Consider the following 18,680-nt stretch of genomic DNA (forward strand, 5'->3'; position numbering starts at 1 on the left):
GTGCACGGCCAGCACATCTTGGCACAGTGTTACACCGTCCGGGTTATCTGGATACTTCCCACTAACACAAACCTATCCAAACTCCGGAGATGGGAACTTGTTCTTCAATATATCCTCTCTTCCCGTTATCCACCAGGCCTCAATCTCCGCTAATTTCAAGTTGCCGCCACTCATACCTCACCTGTCATTCTACAACATCTTTGCCTCTGCACTTCTGCCTCGACTGACATCTCTGCCCAAACTCTTTGCCTTTAAATATGTCTGCTTGTGTCTGTATATGTATGGATGGATATGTGTGTGTGTGCGAGTGTATACCCGTCCTTTTTTCCCCCTAAGGTAAGTCTTTCCGCTCCCGGGATTGGAGTGACTCCTTACCCTCTCCCTTAAAACCCACATCCTTTCGTCTTTCCCTCTCCTTCCCTCTTTCCTGATGAGGCAACAGTTTGTTGCGAAAGCTTGAATTTTGTGTGTATGTTTGTGTTTGTTTGTGTGTCTGTCGACCTGCCAGCACTTTCATTTGGTAAGTCACATCATCTTTGTATATATATATATATATATATATATATATATATATATATATATATATATATATATATATATATATTCAACTAATGCAGCAAGAAAGAGGTAGCAAATTTGCCTTTGGTCCAAGGCACAATGATGCACAGAGATTTTCGTAGAGAGCTTGCATTGTCTTTATTGCATACTTGGTGAGTAATAATGACGGTGAATGGCTGTTTGGTCTAATTGTTGAGTGCCAGTTTTGAGAATGTGAACCATTGTAACACATGTCTCTAACATCAAATTCTTAAACAAGTAGAAAAGGAATCACGTGTACTGGAAATATATGTGTAATTTATGTTGGGCTGTTTGTTTGTCGTGAATACCGTGCATTTCTTGTGTCCACAGCTGGAGTGTAGGAATAGACGCTTGGCATTCTGAGCATCCAACGACTACACGAGGTGTTATTTGTTAATACAGTTAGTTAATACAAAATCTTCGATGGCTACTTGTAATGAATATTACAGTTGGTGTATAAAAACCAGGGTTGCCACAAGTTCTGGAAATCAGGGAATGTCAATGAACTTCAGATGTGTCAGGGAAACCAGGGGAATTTGAAGGGGGGGAAAAAAACACTAAAAATCTTGTTTTTGTCTCAGTAGATGAAATGGCTTGTGTACGGAGATGTCATGCATCATCGCTGGCTGGGTGCAGCTGAGTACGTGCGCCGCTTCCCTACTCCCTCCTTCTTATTGCTTCTCCCCTTTCTACCACTCCCCTCAGCTTTCACTCAGTGCCGCCACCACCACTTCTTGCTGCTAGCCTAGCAGCTGCTGACGAGAGGCAGGGAGGTGTGAGGAGTGGTTTTTTTTATCTGATTCTCAGAGTCTGTTGATGCAACAGCCAGAGATGGCGCTCATGTGTGCATGAGTTGTGTCTGAGTGACTATGTGAATGTGTGTGCTCTCGTTTTCTGACAAAGTCTATGGCCCAAAATTTTGTTGTGAGAGGTTGATTCTCTTTTCTATGTGCCTGCCTGCAGCTCGGCGATCATCTTTACAGTGAGTTGCTACCTATCTTCATTAGTATTGATTCTCAGAGTATTCGTGCAAGTTATCTACTGCATGGATTGATCACCACGGTCTCATTTCATCAACATGGTGTCTGTGACATTTGAATAATTGGCCACATGATTGGACTTCTATGACAGGCCAGAACTGTAGGCTATTTCTGTGGATATCTGTAATGGATCGGGCCTGCCAATCTGAAGCCCATCGTTTCCCAATAATGTGCAGGCCCTGCCCATCGGATCTAGTCTCACCAATCTGACCACAGGCCAGGTCCGTTTGTGTGTAGCGTAATGTGGCTGATTTTTGTGGTTTATCTATGAACCCAGGACCGCGGTACTCCTCCGCAGGCCAGAGGTCATGGGCGATGGATTTCAGGAATTGCGACTGTCTCACCATAAGCACACTGTACAGTGTGGTGTTTTATAGACATTTTATTTATTCTAGTACATTTTGGCACTTTGAAAGTAGTTTATCAATTAGAAAGTATGAACAATAAGAAGAGGAAAATTGTGGGAGTTGCTGGAAGTTTGTACACTATCTACTCATGTACTTTTTGAAAGAAAAACCACACAATACCTGTAAAATAATAGATGTAACACAGTGGGCTATAACCAGCAGTAACCAACATAGTAGAATCAACATTTCATTGGCAGTCACCTACAGTGTTGATTTACATAACTCTTCCCTGCCTTCTACATTTCTTTTTTTGAGGCTATTTCTGAAATCAGTGAAGGTATTTTAAATCTGCCTTACAACTCCAATGAAATGCATATTTTTGTCACCAAATGTGTTTTGTTTTATTGAAATAAAATAACATCAGTGGCCTTAATGAAACAAATATACCACTTGGTTTGCATTCTCCATCTAAAAGCAGTTCATTACAAAAGATCTTCTAGTACTTAAGATTTTTGGTCAAATGTTTAGAAAAACAGAAGTATTTACATTTTTTGTCAACTTTTGTCTTTACTTATCCTTGAGCTCTCAAAATTTATCAGGGAAAAATGCTAAAACTTGTCTGGAAAGCAGGGAAATGTCAGGAAATTTCACTTGGGGAAACACGTGACAAGCCTGAAAACATAATTGGTCACATAAATCTGTGCTTTAGCAAATCCATCAATCTCACAAAAAACCTTCATGGTAGCCATGACTAAAAACAAAATTGATGAAATTTTCTGTTATTGTGGCCAAAATATCACTCTTCAGGAAAAACTATGAAAGAGGGGTGGAGAGAAAGACGAAATTTGGAAAGTCGCTGGGGCTGATTTGTTTTGGATTTGTTCTATTCTTTTTGATTTGGATATTGTTTTGAGAGATTTATTCTTCCACTTAACCAAGTTTCCAAATCATTCTATGTTTGAGAACAAATGCTTCATTGAGCAAGGCCTTGTAACAATATATTATGAAACACACCGTTCATGTTCTTTAAACGTGTTGTCTTGTGATATTTGAGTGTGATCTCCATATTTTGTTCTGTGATGAAGTTTTAAATTTTTATAGTTAAAATCAGTAAGCACATGTTCGGATAATATTACCAGTTCCCCTAGTATGCATACTAACTATACTTGGATAGTGTCTGGTTTCAAAGCACTGTTGTTGCATGATGTGTGTGTTTTGTTTAGTCGACCCTTCTATTACTTCTTCAACTGCCTGTGTGACACTTTTGCATCATACTGAAAGTTAATAATGTTTTGTTGAATTACTGTTATTAAGTGTTTTTTTCCCATAATTTCAGGCTTCTCAAGCCAGTCAATGCCACCCAGTTTAGTACTCAGCCATATGTTGGATCAGATATAGCCCTGTGGACAAATGCAGGTGTGCCTGGGTCAAGTTTAATTAATGCAAATGGCCATTATTTCTGGTTCCATCACTCAGCAGCAGATATGATGACTGTGGAAGATCCGCATGTTCTTGACTTGTGCACTGCAGTTTGGGCTGCAGCTGCCTATGTAATTGCAGATTTGAGCACAGACATTCCCCGACAATAATCCAGTGTCCTGTCACACACAGGACAAGACTAGCAAACTCCATAACAAATGTTGGTGCAAGTTGTATTTTGTTTTATGTTCAAATGTGTAAATAAAGTATTGAATATTTGTGCTTGTCACTGTTGTTGGTCTTGTTATTTGGAAAGTGTGTGTGCGCGTGTGTGCGTGTGCGCGTGCGCATGCGCGCGCTGGCAGGCAGGCGTGCGCATGTCCTCTTGGATGAATAATTTGTATAATCTTTGGGTTTTGGGTTTCACAGCTTTTTTTGTATTTCAAGCAAACATCTTATTCTGCATGAATTGTTGTTTATTTGCTGTATCTTCCCACAGTTAGTGTTGAGTGGAACTTATTGTGTAGTACTTGAATCATAAAATCAAGCTGTCTGGGAAGGAAACCATGTTACATAAAATCATCTGATGTGTACATGTTTATGTACTGATTATAATAGATCATTTCAAGTGTGCTGGATCCTTTAGGTACCAGAAACAGGGGTCAGTGGGCACATGCTGGATGAGGTTCCATGTGTGAAGATGACCACTGCTATGCCCTCACCACCATTCACCTACTTTTACAAGGCTCCAGAGACATGGGAAGTATATCTCTGATGTTTTAAAATACATTGTCTTGCTTGTAGTGTTTCTAGTAACCAGCAAAGTACTTTATTCTTCTCGTGTAGCAACAGTTGTGACCACACTCAAACACTAGTGACTTGTTTCTCGGTGAACTGTGTGCTCTGTTTATTAAATATTAGTGTCATCAAGTGCATCTTGTTGCAGCTAAGCTCCATTTTAATAAATCCCAAACAAAGTGGACAGTCTTACACAGCATTGGCTGCACTTTTTAGGGGTCCATATGCCAGTGCAATTTCACTCGTTAGAATGTAAAGAGTCCTATGCAAAATCGTTGATTCATGATGTGGTTGTGCATGTAGCCCGCGACAGGGAAGTCATGATTAGAGCAGTGGCAACATCTGACTGTAGTGTTAGTGTCATTCTTGAGATTGCTAAGTCTTTTGCGATTTCTTCTGATGCTCAATACGTTTTTACTGACAAAATTCATGTGTCAAAAATAGTAGGCCACCATTGCAACTGCCAGCAGCTGAAGATTATAATTCATAATCATCTTTTTACACCCCTATGTGTCTCACCTGAGTTGTTTGTGGTGGGGAGGCTTGCGTGCCTCAGCGATACAGATGGCTGTACCGTAGGTACAACCACAACGGAGGGGTATCTGTTGAGAGGCCAGACAAACGTGTGGTTCCTGAAGAGGGGCAGCAGCCTTTTCAGTAGTTGCAGGGGCAACAGTCTGGATGATTGACTGATCTGGCCTTGTAACACTAACCAAAACAGCCTTGCTGTGCTGGTACTGCGAACGGCTGAAAGCAAGGGGAAACTACAGCCGTAATTTTTTCCGAGGGCATGGTTATGAAATGTAGATTAAAACTGAAGAAACTGCAAAAAGGTGGGAAAATAAGGAGATGGGACCTGGATAAACTGACTAAACCAGAGGTTGTACAGAGTTTCAGAGAGAGCATAAGGGAACAATTGACAAGAAAGGGGGAAAAAATAGAGTAGAAGAAGAATGGGTAGCTTTGAGGGATGAAGTAGTGAAGGCAGCAGAGGATCAAGTAGGTAAAAAGACAAGGGCTAGTAGAAATCCTTGGGTAACAGAAGAAGTATTGAATTTAATTGATGAAAGGAGAAAATATAAAAATGCAGTAAATGAAGCAGGAAAAAAGGAATACAAATGTCTCAAAAATGAGATCGACAGGAAGTGCAAAATGGCTAAGCAGAGATGGCTAGAGGACAAATGTAAGGATGTAGAGGCTTATCTCACTAGGGGGAAGATAGATACTGCGTACAGGAAAATTAAAGAGACCTTTGGAGAAAAGAGAACCACTTGTATGAATGAATATCAAGAGCTCAGATGGAAACCCAGTTCTAAGCAAAGAAGGGAAAGCAGAAAGATGGAATGAGTATATAGAGGGTCTATACAAGGGCGATGTACTTGAGGACAATATTATGGAAATGGAAGAGGATGTAGATGAAGATGAAATGGGAGATATGATACTGTGTGAAGAGTTTGGCAGAGCACTGAAAGACCTCAGTCAAAACAAGGCCCCGGGAGTAGACAACATTCCATTAGAGCTACTGACAGCCTTGGGAGAGCCAGTCCTGTCAAAACTCTACCATCTGGTGAGCAAGATGTATGAGACAGGCGAAATACCCTCAGACTTCAAGAAGAATATAATAATTCCAATCCCAAAGAAAGCAGGTGTTGACTGAAGTGAAAATTACCGAACTATCAGTTTAATAAGTCACAGCTGCAAAATACTAACACAAATTCTTTACAGACGAATGGAAAAACTAGTAGAAGCCGACCTCGGGGAAGATCAGTTTGGATTCCGTTGAAATATCGGAACACGTGAGGCAATACTGACCCTACGACTTATCTTAGAAGCTAGATTAAGGAAAGGCAAACCTATGTTTCTAGCATTTGTAGACTTAGAGAAAGCTTTTGACAATGTTGACTGGAATACTCTCTTTCAAATTCTGAAGGTGGCAGGGGTAAAATACAATGAGCGAAAAGCTATTTACAATTTGAAGAGTTGAGGCATATGAAAGGGAAGCAGTGGTTGGGAAGGGAGTGAGACAGGGTTGTAGCCTTTCACCGATGTTATTCAATCTCTATATTGTGCAAGCAGTGAAGGAAACAAAAGAAAAATTCGGAGTAGGTATTAAAATCCATGGAGAAGAAATAAAAACTTTAAGGTTTGCTGATGACATTGTAATTCTGTCAGAGACAGCAAAGGACTTGGAAGAGCAGTTGAATGGAATTGATAGTGTCTTGAAAGGAGGATATAAGATGAACATCAACAAAAGCAAAACGAGGATAATGGAATATAGTCGAATTAAGTCGGGTGATGCTGAGGGAATTAGAGTAGGAAATGAGACACTTAAAGTAGTAAAGGAGTTTTGCTATTTGGGGAGCAAAATAATTGATGATGGTCGAAGCAGAGAGTATATAAAATGTGGACTGGCAATGGCAAGGAAAGCATTTCTCAAGAAGAGAAATTTGTTAACACCGAGTATAGATTTAAGTGCCAGGAAGTCATTTCTGAAAGTATTTGTATGGAGTGTAGCCATGTATGGAAGTGAAACATGGGCGATAAATATTTTGGAGAAGAAGAGAATAGAAGCTTTCGAAATGTGGTGCTACAGAAGAATGCTGAAGATTAGATGGGTGGATCACATAACTAATGAGGAAGTATTGAATAGGATTGGGGAGAAGAGAAGTTTGTGGCACAACTTGACTAGAAGACGGGCTCGATTGGTAGGACATGTTCTGAGGATCACCAATTTAGTATTGGAGGGCAGCGTGGAGGGTAAAAATCGTAGAGGGAGACCAAGAGATGAATACACTAAGCAGATTCAGAAGTATGTAGGTTGCAGTAGGTACTGGGAGATGAAGAAACTTGCACGTTGATTTAAATGAACCCCCACCCCACCCTCTTTCTTAGCATTGAGTAAACCCTTTTTAAGTACTAAACAGATGGTTCAGAAATGCCTTTTCCCCTCAATGTTGAAGCATTCACCACACAACCTGAGGATGATACAGTTATACCCAGAGCGCAGTAGCTGTCATTCACACCACTGTTGCCCACACCACACCACCCAATGTTTGGCATGTGGCAAACTGGGAACCCTGGCAGCTGAGTGTCAACAAGTGGTTCGTCAGCAGCCCGTCTCATCATGGTCTGGTGGTAACACATCGCAGTCACAGCAGCTGATCCAGCAGTTCCATTAGTGCCCAGAAGCTGACACTGGCTCTTCATATTTATGGACAGTCAGTGGAGTTCCAGGTGGACACAGGAGCCTTCCTGTCAGTCGTGAATGAGGACATGTATCAGTGGCTCAGCTTACCTTTGCTGTAAAGGACTTGGCAGCGGGTCATGTCTTATTGTCAACAGACAGTTTCTCTCCTTGGTCTATGTTTGCTTACAGCTAAGCACAAAGATGTTGAGTGTTTACTAACATTCTAAGTAGTGAAGTCACCTAATGCTATTAACATTTTCAGATTTGATGCCCTCATGACATTATGTTTCAAAATAGTGGACCACATCAATTTTGTACCATTTTATGATCTCTATTCACTTTGTGATACATACAGGCAAAGAGAAGACATTGCCAAGTTGTGCGGAAGATTTCACGGCTCACATCCCTATGTAACTGTCACTGGTGCCAAAATTCTGTGGAATTTGCCCACTAATATTTGCTGCCAGATTTGCTGCTCAGGCAGAGATTGGAGTGTACGAGGGACACCTATGGTTGCCATTAAAAAATGTAATGATTCATTACACATTTGTGATAATTTCAAAGCAAGTTCTCTTAATGCTCTGTTCGACATTGATTTTATGCCTTACCCAAAGGATTTGTTAATGAAGGGACCAATATTTTTCAAAAATAGATTTAAAAGATGTTTATCTAAAACTTCCATTAACCAGTGAATCAAAACAATTGATTATCTTAAATATCCTGTTTGGCTTGTACACTATAATCATTTACCATTTAGGGTTGCCATCTTCTGAAAATATACTTGGGTCAGTTGGTTTAGGGTATTGCTCATTGTGTTAACTGTTTAGACAAAATCATCACCACAGGAATGGTGCGTGTGGAACACCAGAGGAACATTGAATCCCTTTTCAAGCGTGTCTTTGAAAATGGTATACATTGTTACTTAGATAAGAACAAAGTTTTTGCCCTTGATGTTAAATGCCTCGGACTCATTAGTAAAAGTATTACACTTGCACATAACCACTGGGATGCCCATCACCTTCTCCTCTCCCCCTCTGTTCATCTCCTCTTCCCCTTCTCTCTGTCAATTTCCTTGTCCCCCCTCCTCTCTGTCCATCTCCACGTCATCCCTCTTCTCTGCTTGTCCATCCCTTCCGCCCTCCTCTCCACTTGTCCATCCTCCTCCCTGCTCTTTGTCTGTCCACCTCCTCCTGCCCCCTCTCTGTCTGTCCACCTCCTCCCCCCCTCTCTGTCCATCTCCTCTTCCCCTCTTTCTCTGTCCATCTCCTCCCCCCTCTTTCTGGCTGTCTCTTCCTCCCTCCACTGCTCAGTTGTGACCATCCACACGTATAGACCCTGGCAGCCTTGATGTCAGAGGTTATCAGCCCTTTCACTCTGCTTCCCCCCCCCCCCCCCCCCAAACCCCTCCCCCATTGGAGCTAGGTGGTTTTTATCACAACAGTGGTTCATATCAGATAATAAATCGTATGCATACCAAATTTGGTTGAAATTGATTTAGTGGTTTAGGAGGAGGTATGGAAAACACACACACACACACATATTTGTCTGTAAAATTGATGTAATGTTCTTATTTTTTTCTTTCCCATCCACTGAAAAATTTCTCTTTGGCTATTCCTTTACAGTGATGATCATCCTTCCATAATTCAAAATAGGAAATGTTATTTCTTTTAATCTGAGGGATAATGTACAATGTGGACTGAATAGAATTTTTGGTTGCTTGTGAATGGAAAAACATGATCTACATTTCATTTGGAGAGTATTATTTCTGTGGGTGTATGTTCATTGTGTTGGATTGTCTGTCTGCACCAAGTAATATTGTTTCTTGGGGGAACATGTGTTTATTCTGGAATTTCTGTGTTTGCTTGGCTAAACAGATGATTACAGCGGTGGTAGATGCAAATTTTCTTTAGGGGGTGTGCATTGGACCTTCGTTTCTCTTCCTTTTTGTTGTTTATTCATTTTTTTCTCTATTGTTTGTACATAGTGAAAACTAAAATGTGAGTGAATTAGAAAATATGTTTTACAGGGTGGAGCAAATAAAAGTGGCCTGGAGAACAGAGTTCTAGGGTACAAAGAATCGCAGAGGAAAGGAAGTACAGTAGTAACCTGGTTGGTTGGTTTGGGGGACTAAAGGGACCAGACTGTGACGGTCATCGGTCCCGTACAGTAGTAACCTGATTATGACCTGTAGCAGATGCTGATAGTGACCACCATTCATCTCTTGACACCAGTGTGGGCACATTTTGGAATGTTTTTTGACTTTTTCAGAACAGATCCTGTCTGACAACATTTTCAGACTCACTGTTGCATGGCACTCTTTGCTGGCACTTTGACACCATTGAACTTCTCAGCAAACAACTGACCACACTATTTCCATGACTTTGGTTTCATGTAATTTCACGTAACTTTCTCCAACAAACACCTGCTGCTCCACTGTCAGTATCATCATCCCCTTTGCACTGCTCCACTCTCACTGACACAGTCCACACAATGCTCTGAACCGGTGTGGATCACATGGCGGGTGTACATGTGGTGTGCACGTTATGGGGTGTGATTATATGCATACATTCATATACAATCGTATCCACTCAGCAGCCACTTTTATTTGCCACACTTTGCATACGCTTGCTTGCTTGTAAAATACTTTACCATGTTCTGTAAAATGAGTAGGAGGTGACTGTATGGAGCTGATCAATTTGTATTAAGTATTCATCCTATTTGTTACCCAGGGCAAGCAAGTGACAATATGCATCTAATTGAATGGATACTATTGTGTGCCTTCTCTTTCTCCTAAAATGTGTTTTCTCATATTATGAATCACACTCATCATTACTGTAACACACTTACTGTAGTGTGGCTGACATGTTTTCTATATATTGTCCAGTATTTATTGTGTAGTGATGCATAAAAAAACCAATGTTTTCGTTGCTGTCAGAGATTACTGGTAATGTTATGGGGCTCTGAGTGATTTGACTCAGATTCCTTTTGCTCTCCCTTTCTTTTAGAAGACAACTTATTGAATCAGATTTAGAGGTTGTTATTTAACTCCATGTTGTGCTCCATTTGGCTTCCTTATTGGTGTTTGTAACAATTGACTGTGCAGTCATTCTTTGTGCTCTTGATTGGCTACAGAGCATGGCTTCACAGCAAAAGTACTCCACAAGCAGACACTGAGTGCAGGCTTGCAAGCAGTGAGTATTGTACCCCCTCCATCTTCACACGGAATATGGAGGAATCAATGTGGAGACCTGTGTAAATGAGGAAATTGATCCTGATGGAACTGCTTTGAGAGATCTAAACTGTCTTTACATTCCCTGTCACATTTTTATCATTTATGTAATGTCTTATATAGAAAATTTTTACATTAGTAAAATCTTATGTATTTCTCCTACATTGCAGTCTTTCTACATACCATTTTTATGGGTTGCATTAACTTCAAACAATTTTGTAGTTTTAACAGTCAAATGTACAAAAATAATACGAGGGCGGTTCAGAAAGTAACCTCCGATTGGTCACAGTGCGGGTTGTGGGGGGAGTAGCGACGCCATCTGTGCGTTCACGCACTCAGCAGGTCAGTCGGCATCAAGCCGTGGTCGAGTGAACGTTGTACCTGCACTAGTTTAGTTTTTGTGGCAGTTTGAAATGTGTGCTGCAATAGAAAACCCCGCCAAATGTGAAGTGCGTGCTGTCATAAGGTTTTTTACAGCCAAAGGATATTCTGCAGCAGCTATTCATCGTGAGCTTTGTGCCGTGTACGGACCAAGAGTTATGAGTGAAGGAGTTGTCCGTGAATGGGTACGTTTATTTAAAAGTGGACGAGAAAACGTTCATGATGAAGAGAGGAGTGGTAGACCATCATTGGTGACTGACGAACTCGTTCAGACAGTTGATGCAAAAGTTCGTGAAAATCGACGTTTCTCAATGTCGGAGTTGTCTACTGGTTTTCCACAGATTTCTAAGACTCTCTTGTACGAGATAGTGACAGCAAGATTGGGTTACCATAAGTTCTGTGCACGATGGGTGCCCAAAATTCTTACCGACCACCACAAAACTCAAAGAATGGCCTCTGCATTAGACTTTCTGTCACGTTATGAGGACGAAGGAGAACCATTGTTAAACAGAATCGTGACCGGTGACGAAACCTGGATTAAGTATGTGAACCCTGAGACGAAAGAACAATCAAAGATGTGGGCACATTCAAATTCGCCTACCAAACCAAGAAAAGCCTCACAAGATTTTTCTGCCAGAAAACTGATGGCAACGGTGTTTTGGGATGCCAAAGGGGTGTTGTTGGTTGAATTCATGGAACGTTGTACGACCATTAATCAAGACGTGTACTGTGAAACAATAAAAAAGTTACGACGGGCTATACAGAACAAACGCCGTGGTATGCTGACTTCCGGTATCGTTTTTTTGCACGATAACGCCCGTCCTCACTCTGCTCGCAGAACAACGGCCCTTCTTGAGTCCTTCAAGTGGGACGTTATCAACCATCCACCTTACAGCCCAGACCTGGCGCCAAGTGATTATCACCTCTTCATGCATTTGAAGAAATGGCTCGGGTCACAGCGGTTTGATGACGACGAAGAGCTCAAAGATGCGGTCACAGGCTGGCTCCAGGCACAAGCGGGTGATTTTTATACAGAAGGAATTTCAAAGCTTGTGAAGAGATACGATAAGTGCCTCAATCGCTATGGAGACTATGTAGAAAAATAGTGCAAAGATGTAGTTGTAAGATGTATATATTAAAATATTTTTATTTAACTTGGTGTATTTTTTTAAATCAACCGGAGGTTACTTTCTGAACGGCCCTCGTATTATTTACTACTTGGCATTATTGCTCATACTGATTTGTTCTTTTCTGTCATACTGCTGCTTACATGCTGGTGACAAGTGCCAGTGTAACTGCAGAATGAGCATCTTCCATGCAATTCATGCAGTACTTCCAAATAGTGCTTTCTAATTTTTTTGCTGCTGCAGTTTTCTATTGAATTACAAACAGTATCAACACCACAACAAATAACAAGCACTAAGTTTTAGACTGTCATGAATGTGCATTATCCTGTTGCATCTGTACTGTAACACAATCATTACTTTGTGTAACACCCCTGTGAGTTATAGTCTATTAATGTGGTTTAATGACTTGTATATTAGGATGTATTAGATGTGTCTACCCATTATTTCAGACTTTTTAAACCAATTGGTGCAAGCCGATATAGTACTCCACAAGTAGGAGGATCAGACATAGCCTTGTGGACAGATGTCGGTGTGCCTAGTTCGAGCCTAATTAATGCGAATGAGCATTATTTCTGGTTCCACCATACAGCAGCAGATATGGTGACTATAGAAGATCCACATGTTCTTGACCTTTCCACTGCAATCTGGACAGCAGCTGCTTATATAGTTGCAGATTTGAGTGCAGACATGCCCAGGGATTGAGGAAACTTCCTGTCACAGGCAAGACTAGATATTATTTTTACAGACCAGCAGATAGCTCTACAAACATTGTCTTTTAAATTTGATTCAATTTAAATGAAACCATATGTTGTACTGTAAAATGACATAAGAGCTGAAAACAATATGTCTCACAGTTCTTATTTAACTTTACAGTATGATTTAGTCTGATACTCAAAGGTATTTTCTTCATTATTACACTGGTGTAAAAGCCTATACATTTGTCTGCCTTTTTTCATATGTGTAAAAGGAGTATTGAATGTCTATGGAGCTTATAGTCTGAAGTTTAGTCAACAAACTGTTTTCTATTATGATATCACTATTGCTGCAGAACATAAATTGTATTATTTAAAAGGAATAAAACAGCCATAAATGAACCTGCACCCAAGTAAAGATAAAAATGTTTACTTGCACGTGACAGCAGACTGGCCCATGTGTAAAAATGCTGAGATTCTAAAATGTCCAGAGTCTGAGACTGTTTTACAAAGTATTTTATTCAAATACTGTCCAAATTTCTAATTTTTGCATGGCAGTTGTTGCTTTTGACTAAAATTGGTCCTCTCATAATAGCTATCACTGAGGTCAATACATTTCGAAAATCTCTAAAGTCATATTTACAGCATCACTGCTTTTACTCCGTTGAAGAATATTTAAATTTATGAAATGTGTTATATAAATACTTACGTGTAAAGTGTGTTATTGTAAGCTTAAATATGTATGCCTTGAAATGACTTTCAGCCTGTATATTTATAACTTGACTTGTCCAATGTCTTATGCGTAAGCTGCTATGTAGACAACAGGACCAAAAAAATACAATCTACAATCTCAGTATTACTAGTGTCAGAAAAGTTGTATAAAATGATAGATTTCAGGAAAGGAGGGTAAGTTTTACTTGAATAAACTTATATATACTTATCGTAATGCCAAATAGTGAGCTGTCTGTCGTATGTAATTTACTTTTTACTCACGTGTAACAATTTTGATTCTAATGATAATCAGCAACGTTCATACAAAAATTAGTAAGTTGTAAGTTTTATTTATATGAATAAATTTCTGTCTCTAAAGGATTAACTGCTCAGGACATTTATGCCTAAAATGAGATACCTTTGTTGAACAAAATTGAGAGGAAAGCATTTGGGAAATTGAAATTTTTCAACAATATGATGGGAAAATCATGTGAAATCTCTAGATGAAGGAAGAAACTGGATGAGATCAGTGGGGAGACAACAGTCTGATTCCAGCAAAGTAAGATATTTGAAACACAAAAAGTTGGGAGTGGCATGGAGCATATTTTGGATATGTTGTTGCCCTACAATGTTTGTTTTGCCTCACTGTTGTCAACATTTTTGTTCACCACTGTTCTAGCTGGGCTTTTACTGCTTGTCTCCCTACTTGTCTGTAGTGCCACATCTAACTTCACAGATTTTCTAATCTTGCCAACTGCTGGCATCTCATTGTTAATTTTCTTCTTATTATGTCCTGCTGTGTCTTCCTAGAGCAATGACACATTTGGGTTTCTTATTGAAACTGAATTCTTCTGATGTCTTATCTATACCAATATTTTTCCAATTTTGACTGTAAGATCAAACACAAATTCTGAAAGCCTACACGCTATGACAAATTCTGAAAGCTCGTAAATTCTACTGTGATACAAAAGGAATAGACTGTAACATTACTAAGAACAATTTTTCATGTCTTATTAGAAACCTTGAACTTTGTTTTCTTTTTTTTTTTGCTTTGGCAAGTTTCACCAAAATGTATCATTTCAGTAGCAGTGGAGGAGCAGACAAGTTCTTTTACTCAATTGAAAAATGTTGTGTATGATATATTAACAAAGAAAAGAATCCAGTGTTGCAAATTTTCGTCCTTACCAAATACGTTCTGTTAGTAGTAATTGCCTTCAAAGTAGGTTCCATTTGAGGCTACAAATCTGCATGCATTTTCTCCTGATCAACACTTATCTGCATGTCATCTGTACAAGAGACTGCACAAAAGCTCAACAATATTTTGCACTCAAGCAGAAGTAGATTACTCATGTACTGGCACTGAGTTATTAATTCCGATGAAACTTCTTTCAGCATAAGGACACATCAAGGTTGGAAAACAATTAAGCACTAATGCACCTTTGATTTTTTTCAGTTCCTATTACTCATGTAAATAGGAGTCGGGGCTCTTGTAGAACTTTGTTTTCATTCAAATATTCCAGTAGGCTGTGTCTGGGTAGAGGGGTTCTCAATTGGGAATATTTTGGAGGAGACTTCCAGTACTGAAATTTACCTAATTACCATGGAAGACTTCCCAAAACCTTGGTTGGATTCAGGAGAGGTCCCCAGGCATGGGTCGACCTTTTTAAACCATCTGTATGGTACTGTAGATTGGGGTTGCAAGTATCATACCATACAGCCATCCACCCTAGCAGGCCCTCACTTGCTTGTAATCAACAAAATTAATTTTTGATAAAAAAAAAGGGAGGGGGGGGTTGGATGATGACTGAGTGACAGAAACAAATAACAATATTGAAAGTGAAAATGAACTAATTCCAAATGTAAATTTTGTGAAAGCATTACAGCATACTGGAACAGCTTCTAAGTACCAAGAGAATGATTTAAACTTTGGATTTATGTTCTGTGGACCTGAAAACTGTCCATTACCAGAGTGTGCGATGTGCAGAGAAAAACGAAGCATTGAATTCATGGTACTTGGTAAATTGAAAAGACATTTGAATAGTAAATATAGTCATTTATCTGGGAAAGATAAGGACTATTTTAGCTGATTGATTTCATCACCAGAAAAGCTTTGTTACTGAGAGCAACTATATTTGAAGAAGTGCAAGTGGCCAATTATAAAGTTCCTGAAACAGTAGCAAAAAACTGCAACTCTGTACTACTGCAGAGGACGTAATTTCTCGAGTGTGTAAGGAAATTAATATTCTGACAGTTTATGCCATGTATATACTAGAAACTATAATGCTAGTGGAAGAAGACACTAAGATCACAAAAAGAAGCATGGATATTCACAACTATGAAACAAGGCGTAGAAAAGACTTTCATATGGTTGACAGAAGATTAACTCTAACTGCGAAAAGATTGTTATCAAACAAAGTTAAGATATTGACAGTGGATACTTTTAAAAAGCGAGTCAAGCAGTGGCTTATCCGAAAATGCCTTTATATGTTGAATTTATCATGACTTATAATGTAAAAGGAATAATGTAAACAAAAAAATTGTAATTCTAAAAACTTTATACTTGGTTGAAAATGCACATGCATGTAAAATTACATGTTATGAGCAATAAATTGTAATTGAAATATATATCATTGTGGTCGTTTCTTCCCAACTGGAGGCTTATCAGAAAATATTTCATGCAATACGTGTAATACAGTATACTCTCAATTATCTGCTTTGCATGAATTATCTGCTTTGCCAATTACCCACAGCCTATTTCTCACACTTTAGTAATTTCATGTTAGAACACAAGTGAAGTAAACCATGTGCTGCTCACACTGCAAGAGCTGGACTGTATTTAGTTTCAAAGTAGTCTAAGGTAATGTGAAATTGGATTGCACTGTATTCATTGTAAGTACTGAATTTTCACATGTACTATGATGATTGTAAACATTAGTTAATGATTTTAATTATGATATTGCAATTAACTTTTTTGTTTCAAACAACTCTGATTCATCACTGTGTGCTTGAATTGCAGATTGTCTGCAGTTTTCAAGTCCTCAAGTACTGTGGATAATCGAGAGTGTACTATATTTGTGAAACATCAGTAACGTAATTAACTATGAAAATAGTGACCCTTTGAGAGACATTTTGAACTGTTGACAAGCAAAAATGTTTAGGTGGGCACACTCACCACTCTGGTTGTATCAAGTTAATTGGTTTGTCAGCCTTTGATGTCAAAATTTGTCTCTATCACTACCACTATGAACTTAATTTTTTAACTTTTAAGTATTCCCATAAGGAAGAGGTTATAGTTCATTCTACACATAAAGGAAGACCTCATCTTAAAATATATTACCCTCACTTGAGATCTTGAGAAATCGTGCATTATCTTCTTGTCTTTGACAACATACACCATTGTATATAGAAGTAGTATGAAGCATGGTATGAAGTTATTTTCACGGGTTGGGTTCACAGCTGAGTTGAAAATTTTCTTCACTCCAGACTCAGTGTTTTCATCAGATGCACACATCTGCAAGTTGTGTCAAATAGAAGTCTTGCTTCAGATGGCAGAAGAATCCTGGATAGGGTCTCCCAGCCATTATTAATCCCATACGATATTTTATCACCATTTTGTTATTTTCTTTGTATTTTGTACAGGGAGAATATCACACATATTGACAAACATTGGATGATGTTCTTCCTCAAGGAATTGGAAGTTTATATGGAAGAAAGAAGAATGATAGGGACTATAGAGAAACACACCTTATATAAGCAAACCAATCCTAAGTAAGGATAGAATGTAGAATGAGGGGTAGTACTACAAGAATGGCAGGTAATAGTCTTGGCGCTGTTTCATTCTAACTGCTGACAATGGGGCACTCAGAAGGTATTTGGACCTGCATTTTTGCAGTTGCAATGGATGAGTGCAAATGGTTGGATCAAGAGATCGATCTTTGAAGTATCATTTCCAGGAAAAGTATTTGGTATTAAAGAATTTAACTGTTTTAAAATTCCATCCGCCATGCTACCATTTATATATAACTTTCTGCACGGCTGAATAGCAAATGTGAAAAATATATAGAAAAATGCTTGCTCAGTGTCCTATATCTAGACTCTGGGTGCAAGACCCATAATTGCTGTTGATGCAGTTGAAGAGAGGAGAAAGGGGAGGTAGGAGGTGTGTGTGTGTGAGAGAGAGAGAGAGAGAAAGAGAGAGAGAGAGAGAGAGAGATTCTAGAAGACTGGTTGATGAATTGAGAAAAGCAAAAAAATGGATGTTAACAAACCAGCTGCATACTGTCGTACACAGTTTTATCATTTCTTTCTGTCGTTTAAATAGTGACATTCACTTCTGCTACAAACATGCATTATATTAGAGAAACTTTTATGTTTGCTAACTGGTGTTTTATCATTGTTTCAGACTTCTTAGGCCACTGAATGCTAGCAAGTATACTACTCCACAAGACGGAGGACCAGACATAAAACTATGGACAGATGCTGGCGTACCTGGTTCAAGCCTTCTCAATGCAAATGAACATTACTACTGGTTCCACCATTCAGCAGCAGATATGATGACTGTGGAAGACCCACATGCTCTCGACTTGTGCACTGCGGTTTGGACTGCTGCTGCTTATGTAATTGCAAATATAAGTACAGATCTTCCAAGGTAGTCATTGTGTACAAAGTAGTATTTCTCCATGGAAATCAGAGAAATGTACAATGCTTTTATCTTTTCCAAAATTTAAATTATTTGTCGTTATAGTGTGAAGACAGGGATTGGCTGTACCTACTAAAAGTGTTTGCTGTAGGGTTGGAAGAAGAAAACAGAATACCTGTAAACATGACTGTGAGCTTGACCTTCTCTTAAAATCATTTTATAAATTTTTTTTTCTCTTTCATTCCTACTTCCCTTCAAATTTGTGTAGCTATGCTGTCACCATGTTTAACTTTTTCTGAAGAAAGATCTTTGTCATTCAAGAAAATCAAGATGCAGTTATTTCAAATGGTGTCAGCATTACAACCATTTGCTTGGTTGAGTACAACTAGTTTATCTGTTTTTGTTGTCATGTATAGTGTAATCTTTGATTGTTATTTTCATGTTTCTGACTTGTTAATTTAAAATGTTAGTAACTGAATTAATAAGATTATTTTAGACATTAGTCTCTCTCTCTCTCTCTCTCTCTCTCTC

At 39.0% G+C, this 18,680-nt stretch overlaps 1 protein-coding gene across 3 annotated transcripts in view; it reads left to right on the forward strand.

Moving 5' to 3' along the window:
• The window catches only part of LOC126244289 (carboxypeptidase Q-like), a 78,461-nt gene extending 60,085 nt beyond the window's left edge, over positions 1-18,376 (forward strand). The window contains exons 6-7 of one of the 3 annotated variants that reach the window (XR_007545376.1): positions 3,303-3,605; positions 17,913-18,034. Coding sequence is in view for 2 of the 3 variants with exons in the window: in XM_049948224.1 (XP_049804181.1) it covers positions 12,557-12,809 (253 nt within the window). In the remaining variant the exon portion in view is untranslated. Of the gene's footprint in view, positions 1-3,302; positions 3,606-12,556; positions 12,828-17,912 lie in introns of all 3 variants that reach the window. The other 2 variants (XM_049948224.1, XM_049948225.1) reach the window with 2 other exon arrangements.
• Positions 18,377-18,680: the final 304 nt, after the last annotated feature.

Source organism: Schistocerca nitens, chromosome 1, assembly GCF_023898315.1.
Source record: "Schistocerca nitens isolate TAMUIC-IGC-003100 chromosome 1, iqSchNite1.1, whole genome shotgun sequence".
Lineage (NCBI taxonomy): Eukaryota > Metazoa > Arthropoda > Insecta > Orthoptera > Acrididae > Schistocerca > Schistocerca nitens.